General features: G+C 52.8%; 1 protein-coding gene across 8 annotated transcripts in view; it reads right to left on the minus strand.

The window, feature by feature from the left end:
* Positions 1-27,449, minus strand: part of TBC1D16 (TBC1 domain family member 16) — a 101,482-nt gene that overhangs the window by 62,010 nt on the left and 12,023 nt on the right. For 7 of the 8 annotated variants that reach the window (XM_054456576.2, XM_054456577.2, XM_063656898.1 and 4 more), the window contains exons 2-3: positions 16,814-17,056; positions 13,565-14,162 (exon numbers count right to left, since the gene is read on the minus strand). In XM_054456576.2, coding sequence (XP_054312551.1) covers positions 13,565-14,162; positions 16,814-16,994 — 779 coding nt within the window. In that variant the 5' untranslated portion in view covers positions 16,995-17,056. Of the gene's footprint in view, positions 1-13,564; positions 14,163-16,813; positions 17,057-27,449 lie in introns of those variants that run through there. The other variant, XM_063656900.1, reaches the window with a different exon arrangement.

Consider the following 27,449-nt stretch of genomic DNA (forward strand, 5'->3'; position numbering starts at 1 on the left):
TGAACGGGAAGCCATCGTTCATGTCCTTCAGCGTTTGAGCGCACGGACTGTGGGATGGCCACACCGTGGGGTGCTGCTACTCAGCAGTAAAAAGGAACAAGTTCTTGACACACAGGACAGCTTGGATAGAGCTTCACAGGATGATGCTGAACCAAAAAAAAAGTCCGTCTCAAAGCTGACATCGTGCAGGGTTCCAGTTATGTAAAATTCTTATAGAGGAGTGGTTGCCCTGTGCCAGGGCAGCGTGGAGGAACCCTGCGGTGGGGGAGTGGTTCTGCGTCTAGCTAGTGGTGGTAGTTGCGGGAAGTTACATGTGACCCAGTGGCACAGGATTCTATACACACAAACACAGATGGGTGCCCGTAATACCCGTGAGACCTGTGGACTGTACCCACCTCAATTTCCTGGTTTGGAGAGTGTCCTATGCTTCTATGCAGGATGTCACCATGGGGGAAAGAAGTGGGTGAAGGGTGTATAGGGCCTCCCAGTACTTTTTTTTTTTTTTTGCAACTTCCTGTAGTTACTTCAAAATAAAAACTTTTAAACGTGGCTAATAGAAAATTGTAAATCACAGAGGTGGCTCACGTTACATTTCTATTGGGCACGGCTAGCCTAAACCAGGGGTCCACAAACCATGGCCCCAGGGCCAAATTGAGGCTGCCCTCTGCCTCTGTACAGCCCACGAACAAAGACTTTTTTAAATGAATAGACTTTCTTTTTTAGAGCGATTTTAGGTTCACAGAAAAACTGAGCAGAGTACAGCGAGTTTCCCCTCAATGTACACACTTTCCCATACCATTAATGTCTTGCATTTGTGTGGTATATTTGCTATAACTGATGAGCCAATATTGATACATTATCAGTAATAACTGACATTCAGAGCTTCTACTGGGTTCACTCTTGGTGTTGTACAGTCTATGGGGTTTCAGAGACGCAGTGGCAGGCGTCCACCATTGCAGCCTCACACAGAATAGTGTCGCTGCAGCCGGGCGCGGTGGCTCACGCCTGTAATCCCAGCACTGTGGGAGGTCGAGGCCAGCAGATCACCTGAGGTCAGGAGTTCGAGACCAGCCTGGCCAACATGGTGAAACCCCATCTCTACGAAAAATACAAAAATTAGCCGGGTGTGGTGGCAGGCGCCTGGAATTCCAGCTACTCAAGAGGCTGAGGCAGGAGAATCTCTTGAACCCGGGAGGTGGAGGTTGCAGTGAGCTAAGATTGTGCCATTGCACTTCAGCCTGGGCAAAAAGAGCAAAACTCTGTCTCAAAAAAAAAAAAAAAAAAAGAAAAGAAAAGAAAAGAAAAGGAAAAAGAACAGTGTCGCTGCCTTTGGAATCCAGTATCTGTCCATTTATCTTTTTCTCCTCTTGCACCCAGCAGGTGTTGATCTGTTTACTGTCTTCCTAATTTTGCCTTTTCCAGAATGTCCTAGAGCTGGAATCATGCAGCTTGCAGCCTTTTCAGACTGGCATCTTTTTTTTTTTTTTTTTTTTTGAGATAGGGTCTCACTCTGTCACCCAGGTTGGAGGGCAGTGGTGCAATCTAAGCTCACTGCAACCTCCGCCTTCTGGGCTCAAGCAATCCTCCTGCCTCAGTCTCCCAAGTAGCTGGGACTACAGGTGTGAGCCACCATGCCAGGCTAATTTTTGTATTATTATTATAATTTTTTTTTTTTTTTTTTTTTTTTTAGAGACAAGGTTTCACCATGTTGCCCAGGCTGGTCTCCTGAGCTCAAGTGATCCACCCGCCTTGGCCTCCCAAAGCGCTGGGATTACAGGTGTGAGCCACCGTGCCCGGCCCAGATTGGCTTCTTCAACATAGCAATGTATATTTCAGCATCCTCCACATCTGCTCAAGGCTTGACAGCTCATTTCCTTTTATCAATAAACAATATTCCCTTGCAGGCATGCACCACCATTCGCACATCCACCCACCACTGCAGGGCATCCTGACTGCTTCCACTGCGCCCGTATGAATGAAGCGGTTACTAACAACTGCGTGCAGGTTTCATGTGAAGGATGGTTTTGAACATTTTTAAATGTTGAAAAAAATCCAGAGGAGAATATTTTACAACACATGAAAATTACATGAAATTCCACTTTCAGTATCCTTAATAAAACGTGAATGGGGCCAGGCGCAGTGGCTCACGCCTGTAATCCCAGCACTCTGGGAGGCCGAGGTGGGAGGATTACCTGAGGTCAGGAGTTTGAGACCAGCCTGGGCAACACAGCGAAACCCCATCTCTAGTAAAAATACAAAAATTAGCCAGGTGTGATGGTGGGCACCTGTAGTCCCAGCTACTTGGGAGGCTGAGGCTGGAGAATTGCTTGAACTCAGGAGGTGGAGGTTGCAGTGAGCCAAGATCACACCACTGCACTCCAGCCTGGGTGACAGAGCGAGACACTGTCTCAAAAAAAAAAAAAAAATTTAATGGAACACAGCCATGCCAATTAACATACATTGTGTGGTGGCTTCAAGGGCAGAGTTGAAAAGCTGCAGCCAAAACCATTTGGCCCCCAAAGCAGAAAATACTTGCTGTCTGGCCCACCTGCTAACCCCTGGAATAGACAATTACAATTCCTAACTTTGAAAGTCCAGGAAGAAAACCAACCAAAATGATAATGGCAACACCAGAGGGATCAAAGATTACAAACAAATATTTCCCTTCTGCCTTTCCCCCAAATTTCTTTTCTTTTTTTTTTTTTTTTTTTTGAGATGGAGTCTCACTCTGTTGCCCAGGCTGGAGTGCAGTGGCGTGATCTCGGCTCACTGCAACCTCTGCCTCCTGGGTTCAAGCAATTCTCCTGCCTCAGCCTCCCGAGTAGCTGGAATTACAGGCATCCACCACCACGCCTGGCTAATTTTAGTATTTTTTAGTAGAGACGGGGTTTCGCTATGTTAGCCAGGCTGGTCTCGAACTCCTGACCTCAGGTGATCCGCCCACCTTGGGCTCTCAAAGTGCTGGGATTACAGACATGAGCCACCAGGCCTGAGCCACCCTTGCATTTCTAAAATGCGCACAATCTCTTTTGTCCCTTTGGAAGCCCATTTCTACAGCGTCTTTGCCGGGGCGCCAGCAACCTGTCTGGGACTCCTGACCAGACTCACTCACTCAGCTCTAGGGGTCGACGAGGCTGGGCCATGAGGAGCAACTGACATGACAGAAACGAGGAGTTTCTCAGGGCCCTGATTGTGTTTGGTTTTTTGCTTTTTGTTTTTAACCAGAGTCACTGTTCAGCCATCACTTTGTGCTGGAGGCTTGAGCTCTGCGTCACCCTTTCCTAAAACGGGGTGATGACCACACTGATGTCGGGTGCTGTTTCTGGGATTCAGGTCGGCACCCATAGAGCATGTGCCACGGTGAACAGTGCTCCCCCCAGATTCGTGTCCACACAGAAGCTCCCAATGTGACCTTATTCAGAAATATGGTCTGAGCAGATGTCACCAAGCTAAGACGAGGTCACCCTAGATTCAGGTGGGCCCTATCTAATGACTGGCATCCGTATGAGAAGAAGAGAGGGCACACAAAGGGACACACCCTGCCCAGGTGGCAACAGAGGCAGAGGTTGGAACGATGTGGCCACAAGCCAAAGAATGCCTGCAGCCACCCAAATCGGAAGAGACCAGGAAGGACCCTCCCCTAGACCTTCCAGAGGGAGCGTGGCTCTGCAGACACCTTGATTTTGGACTTCTGGCCTCCAGGACCGTGAGAGAATACATTTCTCTTGTTTCAAGCACCCGGTTTGTGGTCCTTTGTCACAGCAGCCCCAGGACACTGATACAAGCACGTCCAACGGGGCTGGCAACTCAGTCAGGTACACAGTGATGATGACTGTTTACCTGCCCTGTACTGAGCCCTCTGTGCAGAGCTTTACACGCACAGCCTTCCTGAACCCCCACAATGCCCCCACTTCACAGAGGAGTAAACTGAGGTACAGAGTGGTTCAACACCGTCCAAGGCCACCCCCTGGGGGTCTTGAGTGGGGTTTGGATTCACAGCTGGGCCTCTGACCAAAGCTCACTCACTTATAGGCCTCGCCCAACCAAGCCCGCCAGCTCCTTCCCTGCCTAGACATCATGTGTGAGCCAAACAGCCAAGCCAGAGTTGCACACCAGAGGGCTGGGCATGGTGGCGTCCCAGTCGAATTCTTTGGCAGCCCCTCCAAGCTCCCAGAGCTGAGGGGCAGCCAGGGAGGGGACCAGTGCTCGGCTGGGCGCCTGCTTGGCTTCTCCGCCTGACAGTGAGACTGCCGGGGCGAGGCTATGTCCTGTGGCCATTTCTAGACTGACCGTGGCCACACGCCAGTTCATGGGGCTCGGACCAGCCAGCTGCCCTTCCCGTAACAGCTTCCCTCAGACCCCCGGCATCGGCCACCCTCCGGGTGCAGGCGGAGCAGCTGGTGGTGGCCACCTTGGCTTGGGCGGGGGGGAGTCTGGGGGAGGGAGGAACGCCACACAGAGCCTGCCAAGTGCTACAGAAACAAGACGAGATTAGTCTGAACGACACACAGAACAGATTGCAGGGTGTCGGGCAATGGGATGTTTTAAAGAAATAAATCTCAGCTCCCGGTTACAGAAGCACAAACAAACCCAAACAACAGACCTTCAGGAGCTGCTGGCTTCCCGGCTGCCAGGCTGCGCTGGGCCCGGAGGGGTGGGCGGGGGTTCCTGGAGCATCCTCAGGGGGCGGCGGGCGCTCTCGGGGTATCCCCGGGCGCCCTGGTTGGCCCACGACTGGGATCGGGGGTTTGATCCTGAAATTTGGGAGGAATGGAGGATGCAGCCCTCCCAGCTCCTGGCCATCCCACCTCCGAGGTCTCTCTGGGACCCAGCTGTCCCTCCCCTGGGTGGCGGCAGCTCCTGGACATCTGTGCTGCACCCGCCCCTGGTCCCTGCTGCTGCTGGAGTGGCCCCTAAGACACGCACGGCCCACCCTCCCCGCTCACCCCTTGCGCCCTTCCCTGCTGTGTCCTGCCCTGGACCCTCTCACATGCCCTTCCCTCCACCCCTCGCCTCCCGCTCCCTTCCTCGTCCCCTGCTTTGTGTCCCCCCCGTCTCCTGCTCTGGGCTCTGATTTGCTGGGCAGCTGCTGCACCCCGGAACAAAGACAGGAAGGGCAAAGCGCGTCCTGATTCGTGTGCCACTGCTCACTTCTTCGCCCACCTCCAGGAGTTTCTAATCTGCCTCGGGCTTGCCTGGAGGGTTCGGCAGAAAAGGAACGGCAGGAAATGCAGAAGGGATCCGGAGCGAGCAGAGCTTTGCGAGGCCAGGGCGACACCCCCAGGGCCTTCCGTGGGAGCTCCTGCAAGGATGCTTCCCAGCACTGGGTCCTGGCTCACCAAGCGCACTGGTTCTAGCTCATTCTCAGAGACTGGACTCTTCCCCGAGAGCTTCATTTCTGTCCTCTGTGCTGTATGGGAGGACAGGGGCCGTCACACCAACGATGAACGATAACGCCGTTAATAATTCAGCCACTGCTGCTGATACTTGGTCGACAGGGAGCCTTTTCCTCCTAAAGGCAAAAAGCACTGAGATGCCGTTTATTACTGCCTCACGCGCCCTGAGGGGAGGGCTGGCACCTGCCAGGGAAGCCGTGTGAGGTGGGGAGCGGCCACCCCTTGGGGTCTGCTGTCCAAGCACTGGCCGGCTCCAGGTGAACCCTTGTGCCATCGCCCCCATGACAGGGGCCACCCTGAGGGAGTAGAGGGGCCTTGTCTTATCATCTTATCTTTCTCCCATTACTTTGGACAGAGCGTTTTTCGGGCCTGTCCTGCTGGGAGGGTCGCTACGTTTCTAGGGTCCACCTTCCGTCCTCCCAGGAACGTTCCGTCCAGACCTGTGCTGTCAGGCGTGGAAGCCTCCCGCTGTAACCACCAAACTTCACATTCATTGAAGATAAAGAAAGACCAAAGTCCAGTTGCTTGGCCACATCTGCTGCATTTCTAGGGCGTGGTGACCACACACAGTGGGGCACAGGCACAGGACCGCGTGTATTGCAGGACGCTCTGCTGACGGCGCTGGCCCAGGCACTGGGAGGACCCTGTGAGGAAGCACCCGGGAACAGTGGTGCATGTAGGGAACACCACGTGGCCTTGATAGGAGCTCTCCAGAGAGAAAACTCAGGTCCCAGCAGGGGTCACGGAGAAGAAAGTCTCTTCTGCCTGCAGGTGGGCTGGGGTTTCAGCAGGAGAGAGGAGAACATTCCAGTTGCAGGGAGCAAGGTGGGAAGCGGCTATGCTTGGGGTGAAGCGCCCAGTGTGTGTGCAGGAAACGGCAAGAGGAAAGCGGGAGGGCAGGGGGTCCCGGCAGGACTCCTGGCTGGGCAGCACATTGCTTCTGGCCCTTGCCCACCTGTGGCCGCGCCAACCCGCTTGGACTGAGTCTGACCTGGCAGGAACTACATGACAGAAACCACAGTAATAAGTGGCCAAACCCTGAGGCCAGGCCACCCAGCCCATCCCAATACCCAAACACCGTCTTGCCTAGGCTGGCCGCCCCGAGAACGCATGCCAGGAATGACAAGAGGACCCAGGGAGAGAGAGAACAAAACACTCGCTTCCCCAGGGGGAGGCCCCTCTGGCGGCACGGGATCCAAGGTGGCAGGCCGGTGGCACTGGTGTCACTGAAAGGACCTCAGTGACCAGCTCGCCCTGGAGGCCTCTTCACTAGTTAGCAGTGTGCAGGGCAGTGGGAGATGCTCAGCGCCCCCGAATGTGCAGGGTTTTCCCCGTCTGTCTTTTTTTTTTTTTTTTTTGAGACGGAGTCTTGCTCTGTCATCCAGGCTAGAGTGCAATGGCGCGATCTCGGCTCACTGCAATCTCCGCCTCCCGGGTTCAAGAGATTCTCCTGCCTCAGCCTCCTGAGTAGCTGGGATTACAGGCGCCCACCACCACGCCCAGCTAATTTTTGTATTTTTAGTAGAGACGGGGTTTCACCAAGTTGGTCAGGCTGATCTTGAACCCCTGACCTCCTGATCCACCCACCTTAGCCTCCTAAAGTGCTGGGTTTACAGGCGTGAGCCACCGCGCCCGGCCCCATCTGTCTATTTTTATACATTGGTTTTCATTCTAAGCTTAACATAATCACAGAATAACATTTTCGAAAACAGAAAAGTAAAGGAAAAAAAAAGTGCTCATAATCACACTAGACTAACACATGGGCACACCTTCCTCTCAACCTCTGCCATCCACTGCCGTGGCCACGGACACAGGAGCTATTCACATTTATATTAATCAAGGCTGGGCAGGTGGTTCATGCCTGTAATCCCAGCACTTTGGGAGGTCCAGGCAGGAGGGTCATTTGAGCCTAGGAGTTTGAGACCAGCCTGGGCAACACAGCAAGACTCTGTCTCTAAAAAATAAAATAAATGAACGGGGCATGGTGGTGCATCCCTGCAATCCAAGCTACTTGCGAGGCTGAGGTGGGAGGATCACTCGAGCCCGGGAGGTCGAGGCTGCAGTGAGCTGTGATTGTGCTGCCGCCACTGTACACCAGCCTGAGCAATAGAGTGAGACTCTGTCTCTAAAAATGAAATTTAAAAACATTTTTAAATTAAAAACAATTTTATTAATCCATATTATGTAAAATTAAAAATTTAGTTGCACTTGTGCCATTTCAAGGGTTCAAGAGCTTACACGAAGCCAGTGGCCGCTGTGCGGGATGGCGCAGACCTGGGTTCTGTCCTGGCAGAAGCTCTGCTGGGCAGCCCTGCCCTGAGAGCCTCATCCGCACCTCAGGCCTCTTCCCAGAGTTTAACTGCAATGTGCAGAATCATAACCCGTTTCCTGCTTTGTGTCTGATTCACTGTAAATTTCCACACTGCAACACAGCATGGACTATTTGACAGTCCTTGTCAATACCACATCTTCTCCTATCTGGCAGCACCGAGCTTCTGAACCTTTTATGGGTCACAGACCTTCTGGGAAGTCAGATGGTGCCTCCTCCTCATATAAAAAAAAGTGGGGTAAGATTTCAGGGGCTCATGAGCCCAGGTTTGGAAACTCCCTGATCCAACAGAGGGACCTTAGAGGGACCTTAGTCGGTCCACCTCCTCTGCTGTTGGATTCTTACGTTCTGCTCCTTTTTCTCCACTGTAAGGAATACCACGATGAACATCTTCATGCAGAAGCTTTTGTCTTTCTACTTTTATTTTCTTTTGAGACAAGGTCTAGCTCTGTCACCCAGGCTGGAGTGCAGGGGCGCCATCTAGGCTCACTGCAACCTCTGCCTCCCAAGTTCAAGCGATTCTCCTGCCTGAGCTTCCCAAGTAGCTGGGATTACAGGCATGTGCCACCATGCTGAACTAATTTTTGTATTTTTAGTTGAGACGGGGTTTTACCGTGTTGACCACGCTGGCCTCCAACTCCCACCTTCAAGTGATCTGCCCACCTTAGCCTCCCAAAGCACTGGAATTACAGGCTTGAGCCACATGCCGGCCACTTTGGCCTTTCTATCTGTAATTTGGATTATTTCTTAGGATGAGGTCCAGAGAAGACATTTGCACTTAGGGAGCAGAATCTGTTGTTTTTGTTGTTGTCGTTGTTTTTGTTTTTGACAAGGTCTCACTCTGTCACCCAGGCTTGAGTGCACTGGTGCGATCATGGCTCACTGCAGCCTCCACCTCCCAGGCTCAAGCAGTCCTCCTGCCTCAGCCTCCAGACTAGTAGCTTGGATTAAAGGCATGCACCACCACACCCAGCTAATTTTTTTCTTTTTGGTAGAGACGGGGTCTCGCTATGTTGCCCAGGCTTGTTTCTGTTCTTTATCCAGGTCACCAATGCACATCCCCAGGGCAGGGTCAGTGGACACGGTGCCAGCCCCATGGCGCCCCGTTATTCCACACCCTTGCCCAACTGGCCTTTTAGGCTGGACGATAACTTCCAGCACAGAAACCAAGGGCAGGATGACCAGTCGTGCTTGGTGGTCACCCTCCCCAGCACACCCCAGAGCCTTGCTTTCTGACACTGATGAGGGCACTGGACCAAGATAGCCCAGGACTCACCCTGGCTCGGGGAAGCTCAGGGTCTTGGGGTCTCAGGGCGGGGAGGCAGGACGACACATTGGTGACAGCAGCTCTCCGTATCAGCCCATCCCCCAAGTCAACCTCGAATACTCACTTGGTCAAGGATTTCCAGGCTGTCGCTGGACTGGGGGCTGGGGCTTCCAAAGGAGACCTCTGGGTTTGGTAGGTGGGCTCACCTTCTAGCATCCTGGCCGGCCATACTCTACAGGTAGCACACGAATGTGGGCAGCCCGGGGAACACTGCCATTTCTAACCCCTCAGTTCTTCTGTGAACTACTTGCCAAATAACCATATACCTGGGGGACCCTCGGCCCCCGGGGTGGGGTGGGGGAGTTGTCCCTCCTGGCCAATCCCAGCCAGACACGCAGCCTGCACATGCAGTTCTTCAGATCCACCACTAGAGGGGACCCTCGAGCCAGCCTACCTGCTCTGCCCTCCCGGGGGACTCAACTCCCAGTTAATTATTAATAGACGCCCCACCCCTCAGAGTGGCGATGGGTGCACCCGAGTCCTCACCAACACCCCCGCGGAGTGGCCAGTCCTCTGGGGGCCTCGGCCCTGACGCCCCTCCACAACCCAGAGCACCAGGAGCGCGCACTCTCTCGCGCTCTCTCTCTCAGCCCCTTCACAGCAGGGAGAACTCTCAACGCTACCTGCACTTCAGAAACCCCCAGGAAGTTCAAAACATTCCCATGCCTGGGCCCCACCCCAGCGATCCTAGTTTAATTGGTCTGGGTGCAGCCTGGGCATCAGGATTTTTAAAGCTGCCCAGGGCATTCTCACGGGCAGCCGGGCTGGGCAGCCGGGCTGGGGACGCCTGCTCTATAGCGTCTAGGACAATTAACCACCTTAGCCAAGGATCTCCAGTCCCATCACACGAAGGCCCCGGGGGGGATGGGGACGGGGCAAGGAGCACCACCTCTGCTTCCTGGGTCTACCATGTGGTGGGGGCCAGAAGCGCATTGGAGCAAGGAAAGACCAGGGAAATGCAGATTCCAGGGCCCGCCCAGCCCCTTTCAGAATCCATGTCTGCTTTTCTTTTTTTCTCTTTCTTTCTTTTTTTTTTTTTTCTTCTATACAGGGTGTCTCTCTGTCACCCAGGCTGGAGTGCAATGGCATGATCACAGCTCACTGCAGCCTCCACCTCCCAGGCTCAAGCCATCCTCCTGCCTCAGCCTCCTGAGTAGCTAGGACCATAGGCATGCACCACTTTGCCCAGCTAAATTTTATGTATTTTTTATAGAGATGAGGTTTTCCCATTTTCCCCAGGCTGGTCTTGAACTCCTAGGCTCAAGCAATCCACCCACCTTGGCCTCCCAAACTGCTGGGATTATAGGCGTGAGTCACAGTGCCCGGCCTCCATATCTACTTTTTAAAAATAAAAACAAAGCTCTCAGCAGTATGTCTTGGAGACAGGCTGTTTTCACTCCAGCCTTGTACTGAAGCACACGCTTCTGGGGGGTGAGGAGAGTCCTATCCACATCCACCTCGTCCCGGCACAAAGCTGCAACTCGCCACGTTCAGCAAGCCTCCCCTGGACCGGGCTGACACAGGCCTGAGGGGCGAGCCGCACCGAGCCAGAGGCCATGTGGCCAAGAGGCATTTTCTGAGCCTTCATCAGGAGCAGGGCCAGGCTGCGGTAAGCACCCCCCAGCATGGTCTCCGGGTGGGGACAAGTCCCAGGCCAGGCTCGCTGACCCCATACCCCAGGCTGGTGCTCAACCCTCATACCGACTCTGCCCTACAAGGGGGTTCTTGGCCGCATTTCACACCCGCGAGGCACCTGCATTTTGGATGTGGGAGGTAACGGCCACAAGATCACACACAACTCAGGATGATGCCAGGACTGGAAACAGATCTGTCGGGCCCCAAAATTTACTCCTTTACCACCATCTGCCTCCCAGCAGCTGGGGAAGTACGGGTGGACAGGGTGTCTCAGTGGGGACTCGAGTGTCAGAGCAGAGAAGGGGGCCATGGGGAGTGCCCTCCTCAGCCCAGGGTTCGGGGGAATAGAGGAGCCTCCGCCAAAAGCTGACATGAAGCTGCCTCGCCCCAGGAGCTGAGTCTCAAACATACAAGCTGGCCGGTTAGGAGAGAGGGGAAGGAGGAAGCCCAGGCAGAGGGGATCCCTGGCCAAAGGCATGAGGCAGAGAGAGCCCCACGAGATCTAGAGGCAGAGAGGACGACGAACTTGGAGGTGTGCACAGTGGGGGGCGGGGAGGCAGGCAGCATCGCTCAGCAGGGCCAGATGGTGGCGGGCCTTGGACCCCGAGCAAAGGAGATGGCGCTTCATCCTGAAAATGATGGGCGGCCCCCGGCGGGTGCCAGGCAGAGGGGCAGCTTGGCTTCCAGAGTGAGTGCACAGCACCCCTGTCCGCTGCCCACTGATGCCAATACACCCCCACCCTCAGTTGTGACAAAAAAGTGTCTCCTGGCATTGCCATACACCCCCTGGGCACAGACTCAGCCCCGGGTGAGAATCACTGCTCTAGAAGAATCTGGAGGGACCTGGGCATCAGCGTATAAAGGCTCCCCCCAGGAACCCCCACATGCAGCCAGGTTGGAGAACCAGCAAGGCGGAGGGCGGGGAAAGGCGAACCGAGGTGCATTCTCACAATACCCCCAGAAAGTGGATATTACCAGCCTCATCTTACAAGCAGGGAAATCAAGGCTCCAAGAAGAGAAAGAATTTCCCAGGTTCATACTAACCAGTGGTGCCAGGACTCAACCGGCACTCAACTCCCTAACTCCTAAACTTGAGCTCCCTACGAGATGGGGCTGCGGGACAGAGAGCTGACCGGCCAGGTTCTGGTTGTGATCCTGCCACGGAATCCTGAGCCCCAAGACCGTGGGCCAACCCCACCACCTCTCTGGGACACAGCTGGGACCTTCCCCTCGCTGGGCCCTGGGGATGCAGGGACATGGGGACGCCCGCAGGTTCTGCTGCACTGTTGGCCTGGCACCACCAGGGGGAGCTCCGACTGAGTCTGGCCAGCGGGACCCAGGCCAGGACCAGAGTTCGGTCCCCACCCCCCCACACCTCCTCGGGTTCCCTGGCGCCTGACGCCACCCAGCTCAGCAAGCCTCCTGGGACCTGGAGTCCTCTGTTACGGCTCATGGCTTCTTTTTATCTGCACTCTCCAATAACTGAGATGAATGTTATCGGTTCACCCTGGGGCTGTAACAGACTGCATCTTATTGGAGGGATAAAATCAGTGAAGAACCCGTCCCACAGTCACCCCTGCTGAGGTCAGCAAAGCCTGTGTCCCTACTTCATGCCCCACCACTCCCTGGCTTAATCGGCCTGGGGTGACCTTTTATGCTGCAGCCCTGGGGCAGACCCAGCTGGGTTCAAATCCCAGCTTGGCCCTGGGCACTGGCTGGGTGACCCCTGACAAGTTGCTGACCTTCTCCAAGCCGCCCTTTCCCCTTCCATAGCAGGGGATAATATGAGGGCCCACCTCACGGGGCATGGGGCTGTGGAAGGCACACACGTGTACCATCCACAGCCCACGGTGTCCAGCACCCAGGCAAGGCCTGGACCACCCACATCCAGCATGTGCCCAGCTCACACCACGAGCTCAACAGTTAATGACCTGCTCACTGACTGATGTCAGCTCTTACTGTTGTCTGTGGTCACCACCATTATTTGCCTAGAAATCTAATGAGGGTAAGGACCACAGCCAGGGCACAGGAAGGGGCTGTGGAAGTCAGATGCAGGCCCCCTGTGCTGGCTCTGGGGCTCTAGGCTTATGCGACCACATGGGCACTCACCCCAAGGCCATGAGACCCTCGTAGCACCATGCAACCCTCCCCACTCAGGAAAGTCTCTTTGGGTTCCAAGGCCCAGGGAACCCACCGCAGGGCATGGGTCCAACTCTAGCTCCTGCAAGTGTGGCCAGCAAGGAGTTCAGCTACTCCAGCTGGACTCCCCGGGGTGCATAGTGGCTGCCAAGTCAGGTGAATATGGTCAACACTGCCCCAGGACTATGTTCCATCCTCCACAGCTATGAGAAAGAGGGAGGCTAATGCCTCCAGGGACCACAGGGGGCCAGGTCACGTGCCCAGTGGGCTGCAGGGCAGAGCCAGGAGCTGGGGACCAGCACATCTGGGCTTGGGCCAGCCCTGTGCGTGAGCCTAATGATGCCACCCGGGCCTCTCGGGCACTCGCTTGGGGACTGAAAATCTCCTGCCCCTCCGGCGATGGGAACAGAAGGGACCAGGATTCCCGGGGGCTTGGCCCTGGTCATGGACCCATCAGACCTGGCAGGGCCTGTTTAGTCCTAGTGAGTCTCAAGGAGAGAGAAGAATGTGGACACCCCGACGCACCCTTCACAGTCCTCTCGGTGGGGTGTAAAGTGGGGACTCCCTGCTGAAGCCCTCGCCTTGGGGAGGGGCTCCTGCCACAGCCACAGCCACAGGCAGGTCGGGCAGATGCCTCCAGCGCTCACCTAGCATCACAGGTGACGCAGGTGACTGCTTCCTGCCCAGGTCAGGCCTTGGGGGCCTCCCGAGAGCCCACGCCCAGAACCAGGAACTCACCTGCTGTCGCTTTCCAGAAACACGGAGCCGCGGCTCTCGGCCAGCGCCGCGCTGATGGGTGAGAGGCAGAAGGGCGAGGAGAAGGTGTCTGAGTCTGAGTCAAAGGAGCTGTCTCTGCTCACGCCCTCGGCTGACAGTTCCAAGGAGCCATCCTCCTCCCCGGCCTCGGGCCGCGGCTCCCGCCCCTCCTCAGCGACATCCTGCGGACTGACCGTCGACAGGATCCCGGAGGGGCTGCGAGCAGGCTGCGAGGCTGGCTGGGCACCATCCACCCCCAAGCCCTGCGCCAGCTTCTCCTCGTCCTCTGGCGCAGGGCTGGCGAACACGCGGTCCGGAGCACTCTGGGCCACCACCAGGATGTCCTCATCTTTGGGGATCAGGGCAGGCCGCAGCTCCGTCGGGGAGGGCTGGTGGGAGGCTCCTGAGCTCCGGGTGCGCCGGCCCCGAGGGCGGGGTGCCTTACGAACAGGGGAGCTCTCGGGTGTGATGTAGCGCAGGGCCTCCTCGTCCTGCCTCTGGATGCGAGAGTTGGGGACCCATGCCAGGATGAGGGTGGCTCCCAGCATCTCATCCTTCTCCATGTACAAGCACAGGTAACCTGTGAGGAGCCAGAGGGACGGCGTGTTAGAGGCCAGGAGGCTGTGGATGAGGCCCCTGTGGCATCTTTGGCGAGCCGCTCGGAGAGGCCACTGCCCTTTAGTAAAGTGCCAGTCTGGCCTCAGATACAGCCTGGCCCTGAGCAAAAACACTAGAGGGAAACTGTGGAGCTTGAAATGAATTCCAGCTATGCGTGTTTTCTAAGAACACACACTTCCAGCAGATCCAGGGTGCACTGGTCCCCGAGCACCGGCCTGCCATGCGCCTTTCTTTTTGGTTTTTGACTTTATTTTTTTTTTTTTTTCCTTTGAGACAGGGTCTTGCTCTGTGCCCTCAAGCTGGAGTGCAGTGGTACAATCTCAGCTTACTGCAACCCCCACCTCCCAGGCTCAAGCAATTCTCCCACCTCAGCCTCCCGAGTAGCTGGGACTACAGGTGCACACCACCACATCCAGCTAATTTTTTTTTTTTTTTTTTTTTTTTTTTTTTTTAGAAATAAGGTTTCACTATGTTGCCCAGGCTAGTCTCAAACTCCTGAGCTCAAGCGAACCGCCCACCTCAGCCTCCCAAAGTGCTGGGATTACAGGCAATGAGCCATGAGCTCAGGCTTGCCATGCACTTTTCCAAGTACCAGGGGCTCTCCCTGTGTTCAGAACCCTGACCCTGGCCCCAGGGCTCACCTGCCTGCAGCCTCCCTGTCTGTGTGAGCCCAGCGGCCCAGGTGCCCAGCTTCATGGCTTTACTGCACTGTTAGGAGGGATGGAGGCTGGAGACTTCATTCTATTTCACAAAAAGAATTCATACAGCTGGGCGCGATGGCTCACGCCTGTAATCCCAGCACTTTGGGAGACCGAGGCGGGTGGATCACGAGGTCAGGAGATCGAGACCATCGTGGCTAACATGGTGAAACTCTGTCTCTACTAAATGTACAAAAAATTAGCCGGGCGTGATGGCAGGCACCTGTAGTCCCAGCTACTTGGGAAGCTGAGGCAGGAGAATGGTGTGAACCCAGGAGACGGAGCTTGCAGTGAGCCGAGATTGTGCCACTGCACTCCAGCCTGGGTGACAGAGCGAGACTCCGTCTCAAAAAAAAATAAATAAATAAAAAATAATTCATCAAAGCTGGGTGGTATTTGGGCCTTTTCCAATCATCAGTGGCACTCATGGCATTTTTTTAATGCAGATTGTTGGAGGAAGGGGCCACCTTTGCAGATGAGCATTGATGTCACACACGGGGTTGCTGGTGACATGGGGAGAAGGGATTTCTCCTGGGCCAGAGCAAGTGGGTGGGTGCTCAGTTCTAGGGGGAGGTGGCATTTCCTAACACAGCACCAAGCAGTTTCGGGATATCCTGATTCCTGGGCCTCCCCCACCCAGTCTCCAGGCCTCCACAACTCAGACCCCTAGAATCTCCTAAGCACTGCTCCTGTTGCCAAGACAGGCTGGGAAGCCTGGGGAATGTCAGCCAGCTTGGCATTAGGATAACATGAGCCTGAGGCTGAGAAGTGTTTCCACATCCTCGAAGCACGCAGCTTTGCGATCGGCAAGAGGGTCCGAGATGGCTACTCCCCAGTCTCTCTCCCTAGAACGCCCTCAGGCCAGGCAACCTCCGGGTCAAGGGGCCGCATTGCCCAGAACCTGCACCCCTTTCTAGGGCACCCCAGGGAAGCCCCTGCCTATGCAGCTGCATCCAACCAGCTGGTGGCTATAAAGACACACTTCTCAAGGCAGGGGGACAGAACACTCTCTTTAAATGTTTCATTGGCATAATTTAAACTTTTGTCTTGTTTAAAAATTTATTTATTCAGTATTCGATTGAAACATAATTTGCATAAAGTGCCCAGATCTCACTGTAATTTATAACTTTTTTTTTTTAATAGAGATGAAGTCTAACTCTGTTGCCCAGGCTGGTCTCAAACTCCTGGCTTCAAGCAATCCTCCCACCTCAGCCTCCCAAAGTGCTGGGATTATAGGTGTGAACCACCGTGCCCGGATGACAACTTTACTATTTTGCCATCTTGTCTGGGACTTCTGTCTGTACTCTTGCCCAAGCCAAGCAAATGTTAGGATGTGCCGGTGCAGGCCACAGCCAGGCTGCAGGACACTAGGGCCCTGAAACATCCTTTTAGCAGCCAGGGAAGGGGACGGCAACAGGAAGAAATGAAAAGAGAGAGTCCAGAGACTGCCCTGCAGCCCCCCCTCCACCATACACTGACACTATGCAGCCGAGAGTCGCTCAGCCTCTCTGAACACCAGCGTCCTTACCCACCTAAGAGGCCTGCTGGGGCCCTGGCCACTCCCATGAGGTTGTTGTGCAAATTAAAGAAAGCAACAGATGAACAAAGCAATGCGTGTATTTGTTTCAAGTTATTCACACGAATGACAAGGGGCCAGGCAGGCCTCAGGGATCACTAACCCATCTTTTGTCCCTCCCTCTGGAAGCAGCAGGGCTGAGGGACTCACCCAACCTGCCATGAGCCAGACTTAATACCCCTAGACCCTCCTTCCGCGAGGACAGCTGCTGTTAGTTACACGTTCTGGAAAAGGAACCAAATGCACTCTCTCACGTGCTGTGGCCCAGGACCTTTAGAGCCCTGGCTCGGAAAATAACCTGGGCTGTGCGACCCTGGAGCCTCGCCTGCCCTGACTCACCTGGGTGGTGCTCCCCCAGCCCCTGCAGCCCCTCCGGCGGGTGCACGCAGACATTGTTCTTGGAGTAGATAATCTCTCCATCCAGGACAGAGGGGGACCCGCTGCCGCTGCCACCGGGGGTGAGGGTCAGGAGGTCCGAGGCTTTTGAGGAGGCCCTGCGAAGGAGGCGGCCCAGAGACATTGCCGGGCAAGTGTTTCCATCCTCCGCATGCGTCGGCCCGGGCAGGGCTCGTCAAGACCGGCCTGGGGGAGGAAGAGAGAGGAGATGGTCAAGGTTGTGGACTTGTGTCCTGTCTCACAGCAGTACGTGTCGCCTCGGCACCCGGTGGGTTCTGGTTAACCACAGGAACGTGTCCTGCTGGTGCACAGCTCTGTACAGGGTAGGCCACGTTCTCCACCTTGGCCGGGCCACCCTGTCCATCGCAGGAGGCTGAGCAGCGTCCCTCGGCTCAACCTGTGGATGCCACTAGCACCTCCCTTCCCAGTACGAAAACTAGAACATCTCCAGGCCTTGCCAAGTGTGCCCTGGAGGGCAAAATCCCTCCCAAGGAGAACCACTAAGCTACAGGAACCCTGTTCCCACCTCAGCAATTTCACAAAAACCTCCAGGCGTTCTCTTTTCTCCGTTTCCCACCTGCATCGGCACAAATGAGCCCTTCTAATTCATTAAAAAGAAATAAACAGGCAAGGCGCACTGGCTCACGCCTGTAATCCCAGTACTTTGGGAGGCTGAGGCAGGCAGATCACTTGAGGTAAGGGGTTCGAGACCAGCCTGGCCAACATAGTGAAACATCATCTCTACCAAAAATACAAAAATTAGCCAGGTGCGGTGGAGGGCGCCTATCGTCCCAGCTACTTGGGAGGCTGAGGCAGGTGAATCACTTGAACCCAAGAGGCGGAGGGTGCAGTGAGCTGAGATCACATCACTGCACTCCAGCCTGGGCAACAGAGCAAGACTCTGTCTCAAAAAAAAAGAAAGAAGGAAAATTTATAAACAAAAGGATTAGTATCCAGAATATATAAAGAACTCCTATAAATTCATGGTGAAAAGGAGCAACATCTCAACAGAAAAAAATGGGTGCTCCACACAAGAGGAAAACCAAAGAACTGATAAATATGTAAAGAGATTCTCAGTTTCAAACAAAAATTCAACACCCAACAGACCAGCAAAAAGCAATTTTATGTCTAAAAATACTGAGCATGAGGAAAAGGGGAGCTGTCACCAGTCCTGTCTCCTCTAAGGCGGGAGCAACATGGCAGAATCTATCACCACTGAGAAGGCCCGAAGCCCCCTGAAATTCCTCTTTTAGGAAATACCTGAGGGTGGTTCTTCAAACTGCAATTTGCAGCCCTATCGTAGATCCTGAAATCAATTTAGTGGGTCAACACCAGCATAAGAAGAAAAAAAGAAAAAAAAATAGAAAATGCCCTTGAACCCTGGCCATAGGTAGGCTCAGCACTGGGTCAGAGAACTTCTGCCCCGTGAGGACACATTCATGTGGGTAAGACGACCTGGGACGTATGAAATGTATATATAATGTGTGCTGTGACCTAAAACATTTGATGACTCTGCCTGGAGGAACCCAAGGAGACACCTAATCAAATGCTTTGCAGCCAGTTTCTACCAACAAAAATGAAACCACCAAACGCCCAGACAGCAGATGAGAACCACCTAGACTTCTGTACACACGTGGAGCTCACAAACACACACACCAAGCCACGCCAAGGAACGACCATGTCAGTGAAGAGACAGGCACAGCCAGGCACAATGACTCATGCCTGTAATCCAAGCACTTTGGGGGGCCGAGGCAGGTGGATCACCTGAGGTCAGGAGTTCGAGACCAGCCTGGCCAACATGGCAAAACCCCGTCTTGACAAAAAATACAAAAAATTAGCCAGGTGTAGTGGCACAAGCCTATAATCCCAGCTACTCGGGAGGCTGAGGCGGGAGAATTGCTTGAACCCAGGAGGTGGAGGTTGCAGTGAGCTGGGATTGAGTCACTGCACTCCAGCCTGGGCGACAGAGCGAGACTCTGTCTCAAAAAAAAAAAAAGGCAGGCACAGAGCCACGCTGCATCCTGATCACTGATGGGGGATGTCCAGGACTCTGACCACAGCTGGGCTGCGTGCAGGCTGGCTTCACAAAAGTCTGCAGAGGTCAGGGGGCTGGGAGAGGACAGCCACAGAGGGGCTTCACCTTCACCTCTTTAAAGGAAGAAAAGACTTGAAGCCAACATGATAAGAATTAGCAACTGGGAGTGAATAAACCAAATGTGGTACAGTGGAATATTATTCAGCCTTAAAAGAAAGGAAATTCTGACTGGGAGCGGTGGCTCACACCTGTAATCCCAGCACTTTGGGAGGCCGAGGTGGGCAGATCACCTGAGGTCAGGAGTTCGAGATCAGCTTGGTCAACATAGCAAAACCCCGCCTCTACTAAAAATACAAAAATTAGCCAGGTGTGGTGGCATGTGCCTGTGGTCCCAGCTACATGGGAGGCTGAGGCAGAAGAATCGCTTAAACCCAGGAGGTGGAGGTTTCAGTGAGCCGAGATCACACCACTACACTCCAGTCTGGGTGACAGAGCGAGACTCCATCTCAAAAAAAAAAAAAAAAAAAAGAATTAGCAACTGGGAGTGAATAAACCAAATGTAGTATAATGGAATATTATTTGGCCTTGAAAAGAAAGTCTGACGCCTGCTACGGCACGGAGGAACCCCGAAAACATTGCGCTAAGTGAAACAAATCAGTCACAAGAGACAAGCACTATAGGATTCTACTCGTGTGAGGTCCCTAGAGTAGTTAGGTTCATAAAGACAGGAAGTGGAATGGTGGGTGCCGGGGGTGAGGTGGGGGGAATGGGGAGGTTGTGTTTAAGGGGGACAGGGCTTCAGTTTGGGAGGATAAAACCGTCCTGGAGGTGGACAGTGGCGGCGGCTCTACAACATGAATGCACTCAATGCCGCTGCACCTGATACTTAAAAATGGTTAAAGTGGTAAGTTTTATGTTATATGTATTTTACCACAATAAAAAAGTTAAAAATTATCTATTGGTGGAGGGTGTCCGGGTATATGATCTTGTTCTTTGAACTTTCTGCATTTTTTACATTTCTCCAAAGATCCAGAGCTGGTTGAGGGTGGTCCCTAAATCAAGTCCTTTTAACCTCCAGCACTTGGCTAGGCTCTGGGACAGAGGGTGGGTGGGTGAGTCGGTCCCCGCTGGCTCAGCAGAACTGGCTCCCACCCTGGCAGGAGGCAGGGGGCAGATGTCAGTGGTGATGGCCACCGTCCCAGGACCAGGTGGCTCAGCGCTCTCTGCCTCTCTCTGGGTTCCCCTCCTCTGACCCCCTCCGTGCTTCAGCCTCCCCCAACCCTGTTTGTGTATTTCCAATTGTCTCCAGGGCTGCTGACTTCCCAAGAACAATATTCCAAAGATGTTCCAGCCAGCCAAGGAGTGGCCTTCCCATTCCCGTGTCTTTCCTCTGACAGATCTCTCACTCCTGTCTCCCCATCTCAGAGATCCCGATGTCAACATCACTTCTGAAAATCACCAGTTCTGGGGGTGGGGACCCAGCTCAGATCCTCACCTCCTCAGCCTTGAGCCACGGACACCCTCTGCCTGATCTCAGCCATTTCCAGGGCCCTCATCCACTTGGCTCTCCCTAGCCCACCCCTTCTTAGGCCCCCTCAAAATGTCCAATGAAGGCTGCAGAAGAAAGTCGACCCCTCGGTGCAGAGGTCAGCAAATTTGTTCTGCAAAAGGCCGGAGAGTAAATGCTTTGGACTCTCTGGGCCGGAAAGTCTCTGTTGTGACCCCCCAACTCGGCCCTTGGAGTGCAGGAGCAGCCGCAGACAGTAAATGATGGGCGTGACTGTGACAGGGAAGCTTTACTGACAGATACCCAAGCTTAAATTCTAGATCATTTTTCACGTGTCTCAAAAAGAATTCTTTCCATTTTTTCAACCCCCTTAAAAAACGTAAAAACCGGCCAGGCGCGGTGGCTCACACCTGTAATCTTGGTACTTTGGGAGGCCTAGGTGGGCGGATCACCTGAGGTCGGGAGTTCGACACCAGCCTGACCAACATGGAGAAATCCCATCTCTACTAAAAATACCAAATTAGCCGGGCGTGGTGGTACATGCCTGTAATCCCAGCTACTGGGGAGGCTCAGGCGGAAGAATTGCTTGAACCCAGGGGGCAGAGGTTGTGGTGAGCCTAGATTGCACCATTGCACTCCAGCCTGGGTGACAGAGCAAGACTCCATCTCAAAAAAAAAAAAAAAAAAAAAAGTAAAAACCATCCTTAGCTCATAGGCTGTACAAAACAGGTGGAAGGCTGGCTTTGGCCTGTGGGTTGCAGATGGCAGTGCCCTGGCATAGACCATCTGACCAAATCCGGGGGATTCTTCTCCATCTATCCAAACCAGCTCCCGGCCAACTTCTCCAGGAAGCCTTCTGGCCACTCCTGGCCTAAACACTTCATCCCACACAGTGACATATGACAACCAAGTGATGAAACTTTAATTTAAAAAACCACACTGCAAACTACAAATCAAAAAACATACTGTCCTTCCCAATAATCATGTGGAAAAGCTATGTTCTGTTCTAATGTTGTCCAGAATAGCTTTAGAATTCAAGAATTCTTCAAGAATTGCAAGGTCAGTTAATAAGCCCTGCAAGAAAATTGCTCCCCATCCTCTAGACCAGCCATGTCCAACAGAAACACTGCAGGAGCCACAGATACAATTTTAAATTTTCTGGTAGCCATAATTTATTAAGAAAAAAAAGTGAAATTAATTTTAATAATTTTTAGCATAATCTATCCAAAATATTATTATTTCAGCATGTAGTCAATATGAAAACATTATTATCATTATTTTTTTTTTGAGACAGAGTCTCACTCTGTAGCCCACGCTGGAGTGCAATGGTGCGATCTCGGCTCAATGCAAGCTCCGCCTCCCAGGTTCACGCCATTCTCTTGGCTCAGCCTCCTGAGTAGCTGGGACTACAGGCACCCACCACCACGCCCGGATAATTTTTTTGTATTTTTAGTAGAGACGGGGTTTCACCATGTTAGCCAGGATGGTCTCGATCTCCTGACCTCGTGATCCGCCTGCCTCGGCCTCCCAAAGTGCTGGGATTACAGGCGTGAGCCACCGCGCCCGGCCTGAAAAAATTATTAATGAAATCTTTTACATTCTTTTTTTTTTTTTTAGAGACAGGTTGCCACCCAGGCTAGAGTGCAGTGGTGTGATCACAGCTCACTGTATTTTCAAATTCCTGGGCTCAAGGAATCCTCCTGCCCAGTCTCCCAAATAGCCTGGACTAAAGGCATATGCCACCAGATCCCGATACTTTTTTTATTTTTTGTAGAGATGAGGTTTCACTTTTTTGCCCAGCCTGGTCTTGAACTTCTGGCCTCAAGTGATCCTCCTGCCTCAGCCTTCCAAAGTGTTAGGATTACAGGCGTGAGCCACTGCGCCCAGCCTATTTTATGTTCTTAAAGTCTCCAAAGTCTGCTGTGCATTTTGCACTTAAGCACATCAAAGTTCTGCCCAGCCACATTTTGGGTGCTCTGTAGCCTGCGTGGTGTCCACAGTGGACGAGGCCGCAGCGGGGCTGGAGCCCATCTCCTTCTGTGTTTCTACTCAGTGTGATCGCTCCAGTCACCAGAGCTGGCTGCACACAGCTCTCAGCTGCTTCCCCAAATCAAAACCCTCTTTAAGTGAAAATGTTTTGCCAGCACTGAGGATAATCAAAAGAATGTGCTGGAAGTTTTAAAGGAGATTCCAAAATACAAGTGTTCAAAATACAGCATTTTCTCCCATACCATGAGATGCAGAACCTCACTGTGGCTCTCCGAGGTGCGTCCCAAGAGTGCAGCTTTACAGATGAGAAGACAGGTTCTGACCACTCAGGGTCATTTCGTGAGCGGGAAACCCTGGAGCGTGAGACCTCTGTCCCCCATGTGCAGAACTCCGGCTCCTCCATCACCCGCCACCTGGGCCACCAGGACAACGCCCCCCCGCCGCAACCGCCCCTCCCAGATTGTTCTGGAGAGACTGGGCTCTTTTTGGAGAAATGGAGCATGTCTGTTAAACATTAGACAGGACTGTTTGCTCTCTAAAAACAATTCTCCTTATTTGTAAAGTGCATTTGCTCTTTTGCAAGAGGCTATTTCATCGAAATCCAACCTAGTTCCCAACCTCTGGTCACCAGCAAACTAGAAGTGGAGAATCCTTAACGCATTTTTTAAAACTTTTCTTTAGTTATGAAACACACTCAGAGAAGTAAAAGGAAGAATACGTGTCCCTTAAATCACATAATCCTAAGACATTTATGTATTCTCTACTATATTTTGTGCCCTATAATGAATTCATTAAAAACCCACTCCTTGGAATTATATCATATCTTGCTTTCAGTTGGATCATAAATACATTTTCCCAGGTGAAATATACTTATAACAAATTTTAGGGTTGAAGTACATCCCCTAAAATTCGTGTGTTGAAGTCTTAAACCCCAGTACCCAAGAATGAAACTGTTTTTGAAGACAGCATCTTTATAGAGGTGATCAAGTTACCTTGAGGTCAATATGATTGGTGTCTTTATAAAAAGAGGAAGTTGGCGGCAGGTGCCTATATACAAGGAGAGTGCTGTGTGAATACAATGACGCCACCTACCAGCAAGGAGCAGGCCTGGAGCAGCCCCTCCCTCACAGCCTCCTAAGGAAACAACCCTTCCGAACCCCTGATCTTGGACTTCCTGCCTCCAGGGCTGTCAGAGAGAAGATTTCTATTGCTCAAGCCACCTGGACCCTGGTACTTTGTTAGGGCAGCCCTAGCAAACAAATATACCACATTATTAACACATTTAAAAAGTATAAGGCCAGGTGTGGTGGCTCACGCCTGTAATCCCAGCACTTTGGGAGACTGAGGTGGGCGGATCACCTGAGATCAGGAGTTCCAGACCAGCCTGGCCAACATGGTGAAACCCTGTCTCTACTAAAAAATACAAAAATTAGCCGAGCGTAGGGGCGGGTGCCTGTAATCCCAACTACTCAGGAGGCTGAGGCAGAAGAATTGCTTGTACTCAGGAGGCGGAGGTTGCAGTGAGCCGAGATGGCGCCACTGCACCCCAGCCTGGGCAACAGAGCGAGACTCTGTCTCAAAACAAATAAATAAATAAAAATAAAAATTATAAATGCCAACCCTCCATCTTCATAGAATCTGCCGCCATTGCTAGGCATCTGGCCTCCAACTAGTGGCTACTGAAATAATAAACTCCACATTTTAATACATAAATCTTCATCTGTATCCTCATTATTTCCAGGATTACTGTTTCCCCAGGAGGATAAACTGGACCCCAACCCATATTGCCCAGTGGGTTCCCCAAAATGTAAGAGTGCTGCCAGGGATTTAAATCTCCACCAGGTTGGGAATTGAAAAATGGTTTTCTGACTGGGCACAGTGGTTCACACTTGTAATTCCAACAATTTGGGAGGCCGAGGTGGGAGGATCGCTCAAGCCCAGGAGCTCAAAACCAGCCTGGGCAGGGCCGGGCGCGGTGGCTCACGCCTGTAATCCCAGCACTTTGGGAGGCCAAGGCGGGTGGATCACCTGAGGTTGGGAGTTCGACACCAGCCTAACTAACATGGAGAAACCCTGTGTCTACTAAAAATACAAAATTAGACAGGCATGGTGGTGCATGCCTGTAATCCCAGCTACTCGGGAGGCTGAAGCATGAGAATCGTTTGAACTCAGGTGGTGGAGGTTGCAGTGAGCCGAGATCGTGCCATTGCACTCCAGCCTGGGCAACAAGAGTGAAACTCCATCTCAAAAAACAAAAACAAACAAACAAACCAGCCTGGGCAACATAACAAGATCGCACTTCTAAAAAATTAGCTGGGTGTGGTGGTGTGTGCCTGTAGTCCCAGCTACTCGGGAAGCTAAGGCGGATCACTTGAGCCCAGGACGTCGAGGCTGCATTGGGCCATGATTGCACCACTGCACTCCACCCTGGGTGACAGATTATCCTATATTTATTAGACATTTGTGTTCACTTGTGAATTATCTGCTGGTGTGCTTTGACAATTTTTCTGCTGGTGTGGTGGAATTCTTATTATTTTTAATACAGAGATTAAGCTGAGATGGAATTTTCATTGATATGTAAGAACTCTTTATATAGCAAAGATCACCACATACACGCCGTAGACACACACCATAGATACATACATCACGCACCACATACCATAGGCGCACTGCATAAACATCACAGACACACACATACCACACACCATAGACACACACACTGCACACACCATAGACACACCACACACACAACCCCATAGGCACACACCACACTCTACACACACACCATAGACACACACACCCACCACAGATGCACACATACCATGACACACCCAGGCACACACACTATGACACACACACACTATGACACACACACACCATGACACACACACACTATGACACACACAAACACATACCATGACACACATGTATTTCTCCTAATTTGTTGTTTGCCTTTTATTTATATTATCTATTTTGACATACAGAGGTTTTAAACTTTCATGTAAATTGATGGTAACTTTTTCTTAGTGACTTCCTTTATTACTTTCATACTTAATATAATCCTTTCCAAGCTAAAGATCGTTAAACATTGGTCTATATTTTCTTCTATGTTCAATGAACTACTTTTCATGTTTCAACAGCCTAATTCAAAGCATACATTTACCTGAAAGGGACTCAACATGTTAACTAAAGTATCGAGCAGTTCATTGAATGTTTATGTTGTTTTTATTGCTAGGCCCTGTTTTTATTGTTTACTCAGTTATCTGACAAAAACACTGAAATCTATGATAAATTAATAAAGCTGGGATGTTTATTTTTATTTTTTAGTTTATTTATTGATTTATTAGTTTATTTATTTAGAGACAGAGTTTCTCTCTTGTTGCCCAGGCTAGTGGAGTGCAATGGTGCTATCTTGGCTCACTGCAACCTCTGCCTCCCAGGTTCAAGTGATTCTCCTGCCTCAGCCTCCCGAGTAGCTGGGATTACAGGTGCCCACCACCACGCCTGGCTAATTTTTGTATTTTTTTAGTAGACACTGGGTTTCACCATGTTGGCCAGGTTGATCTCGAACTCCTGACCTCAGGGGATCCACCTGCCTTGGTCTCCCAAAGTGCTGGGATTACAGGTGTGAGCCACCACGTCCGGCCCTGTTTTTTTTTTTTTTGAGGCAGAGTCTCACTCTGCCACCCAGGCTGGAGTGAAATGGCACAATCTTGGCTCACTGTAACCTCCGCCTCCCAGGTTCAAGCGATTCTCCCGCCTCAGCCTCCCATGTAGCTGGGATTACAGGCATCCGCCATCACACCCGGCTAATTTTTGTATTTCTAGTAGAGACAGGGTTTTGCCATGTTGGCCAGGCTGGTCTCGAACTCCTGACCTCAGGTGATCTGCCCGCCTCAGCCTCCCAAAGTGCTGGGATTACAGGCGTGAGCCACCGTGCCTGGCCGGGGACATTTATTACATAAAACTTTATGGACAATTTTAAGAGATGCCTTGGCCGTGACCCGGAGGCCTATGTGGCTTGGCCCGCCTTACGGTCCACACCCTCTCAGCTGCCCCTACGCTGCACATGTGACAAACACATGTGTGAGATCCGCGGTTCTCACACTGTCAACATGCTCTGGTGAGAGTAATGGCTCGTCACAGGCAAGGTTTACTGCGAAATGGACAGGTGGGGTCATTTTAACTTCCTCCCCCAGGCCACCCCCTCCACCCTGCTGAAAGCACCTGCAATAAAATACGTTTTCAGAAATTCACCAGATGTCCCTTCCAAAGATCAAGCCCAGCTGCTCCTCTCCCCTTGATGGGCAGGCGGCCCGCCAGGGGTACTGCGAACGGGCTCCAGCGACGGCTGCTCGGAGGCTACCATGGGACGGTGCCCGAGCAGCCAAAGCCCTCCATGCCCTCCTTCCGCCCCGCAGTCCCAGCATGAAGACATCGTTCCCCAAGAGCCCAGGGCAAGCTCGTCAGAGACCCTTCCCTGCGGAGGCCCCAGCCCCTGCGGCCACTTCTTCCCCGAATCTCAATCCTGCTTTGTGTGGCCACTGCTGAAAGAGATGCTCAGCGCCACTGAGAGCGCACAGCCCACCGGTCCAGGCTGTGCACACCCAGGGACCCTTCCAGGCGTTCCTCCCCTCGGTGCAGGCCAGGAGCGAGAACTGCCGCCGGGCCCCCGGCTCAGGGCGTGGCTGGGGTGGCCCCGCTCCTCGGTGGCCCGCCTGGCCCTGCTGTGGGCTTCTCTCCCACCGCCCCGGCCACAGTCCCAGCGGGCTGTGTCAGGCCGCCCTCATCTGCCACCTCCCAGGCCCAGCTGGCGCCTCCAGCCCTGGTGTGAGTTTCCATTCAGGGTCCAAAATCCACCTTGGCAGCGCCCTCATTCTGCAGCTCCACGGAGTCCTCCAGCCAGAGAAGAGAAATCTGAGTTTAACCCGATCCTGTCAGAAGACGGGGAGGAAACAGCTCCAGCGGACAGGGCTCCCAGGCCCCTCCAGGACGAGGTTGGAGGACCAAGCGCAGCAGCTGAGGACGCAGCCCTCGGCGAGTGCGGG

Source organism: Pongo pygmaeus, chromosome 19, assembly GCF_028885625.2.
Source record: "Pongo pygmaeus isolate AG05252 chromosome 19, NHGRI_mPonPyg2-v2.0_pri, whole genome shotgun sequence".
Lineage (NCBI taxonomy): Eukaryota > Metazoa > Chordata > Mammalia > Primates > Hominidae > Pongo > Pongo pygmaeus.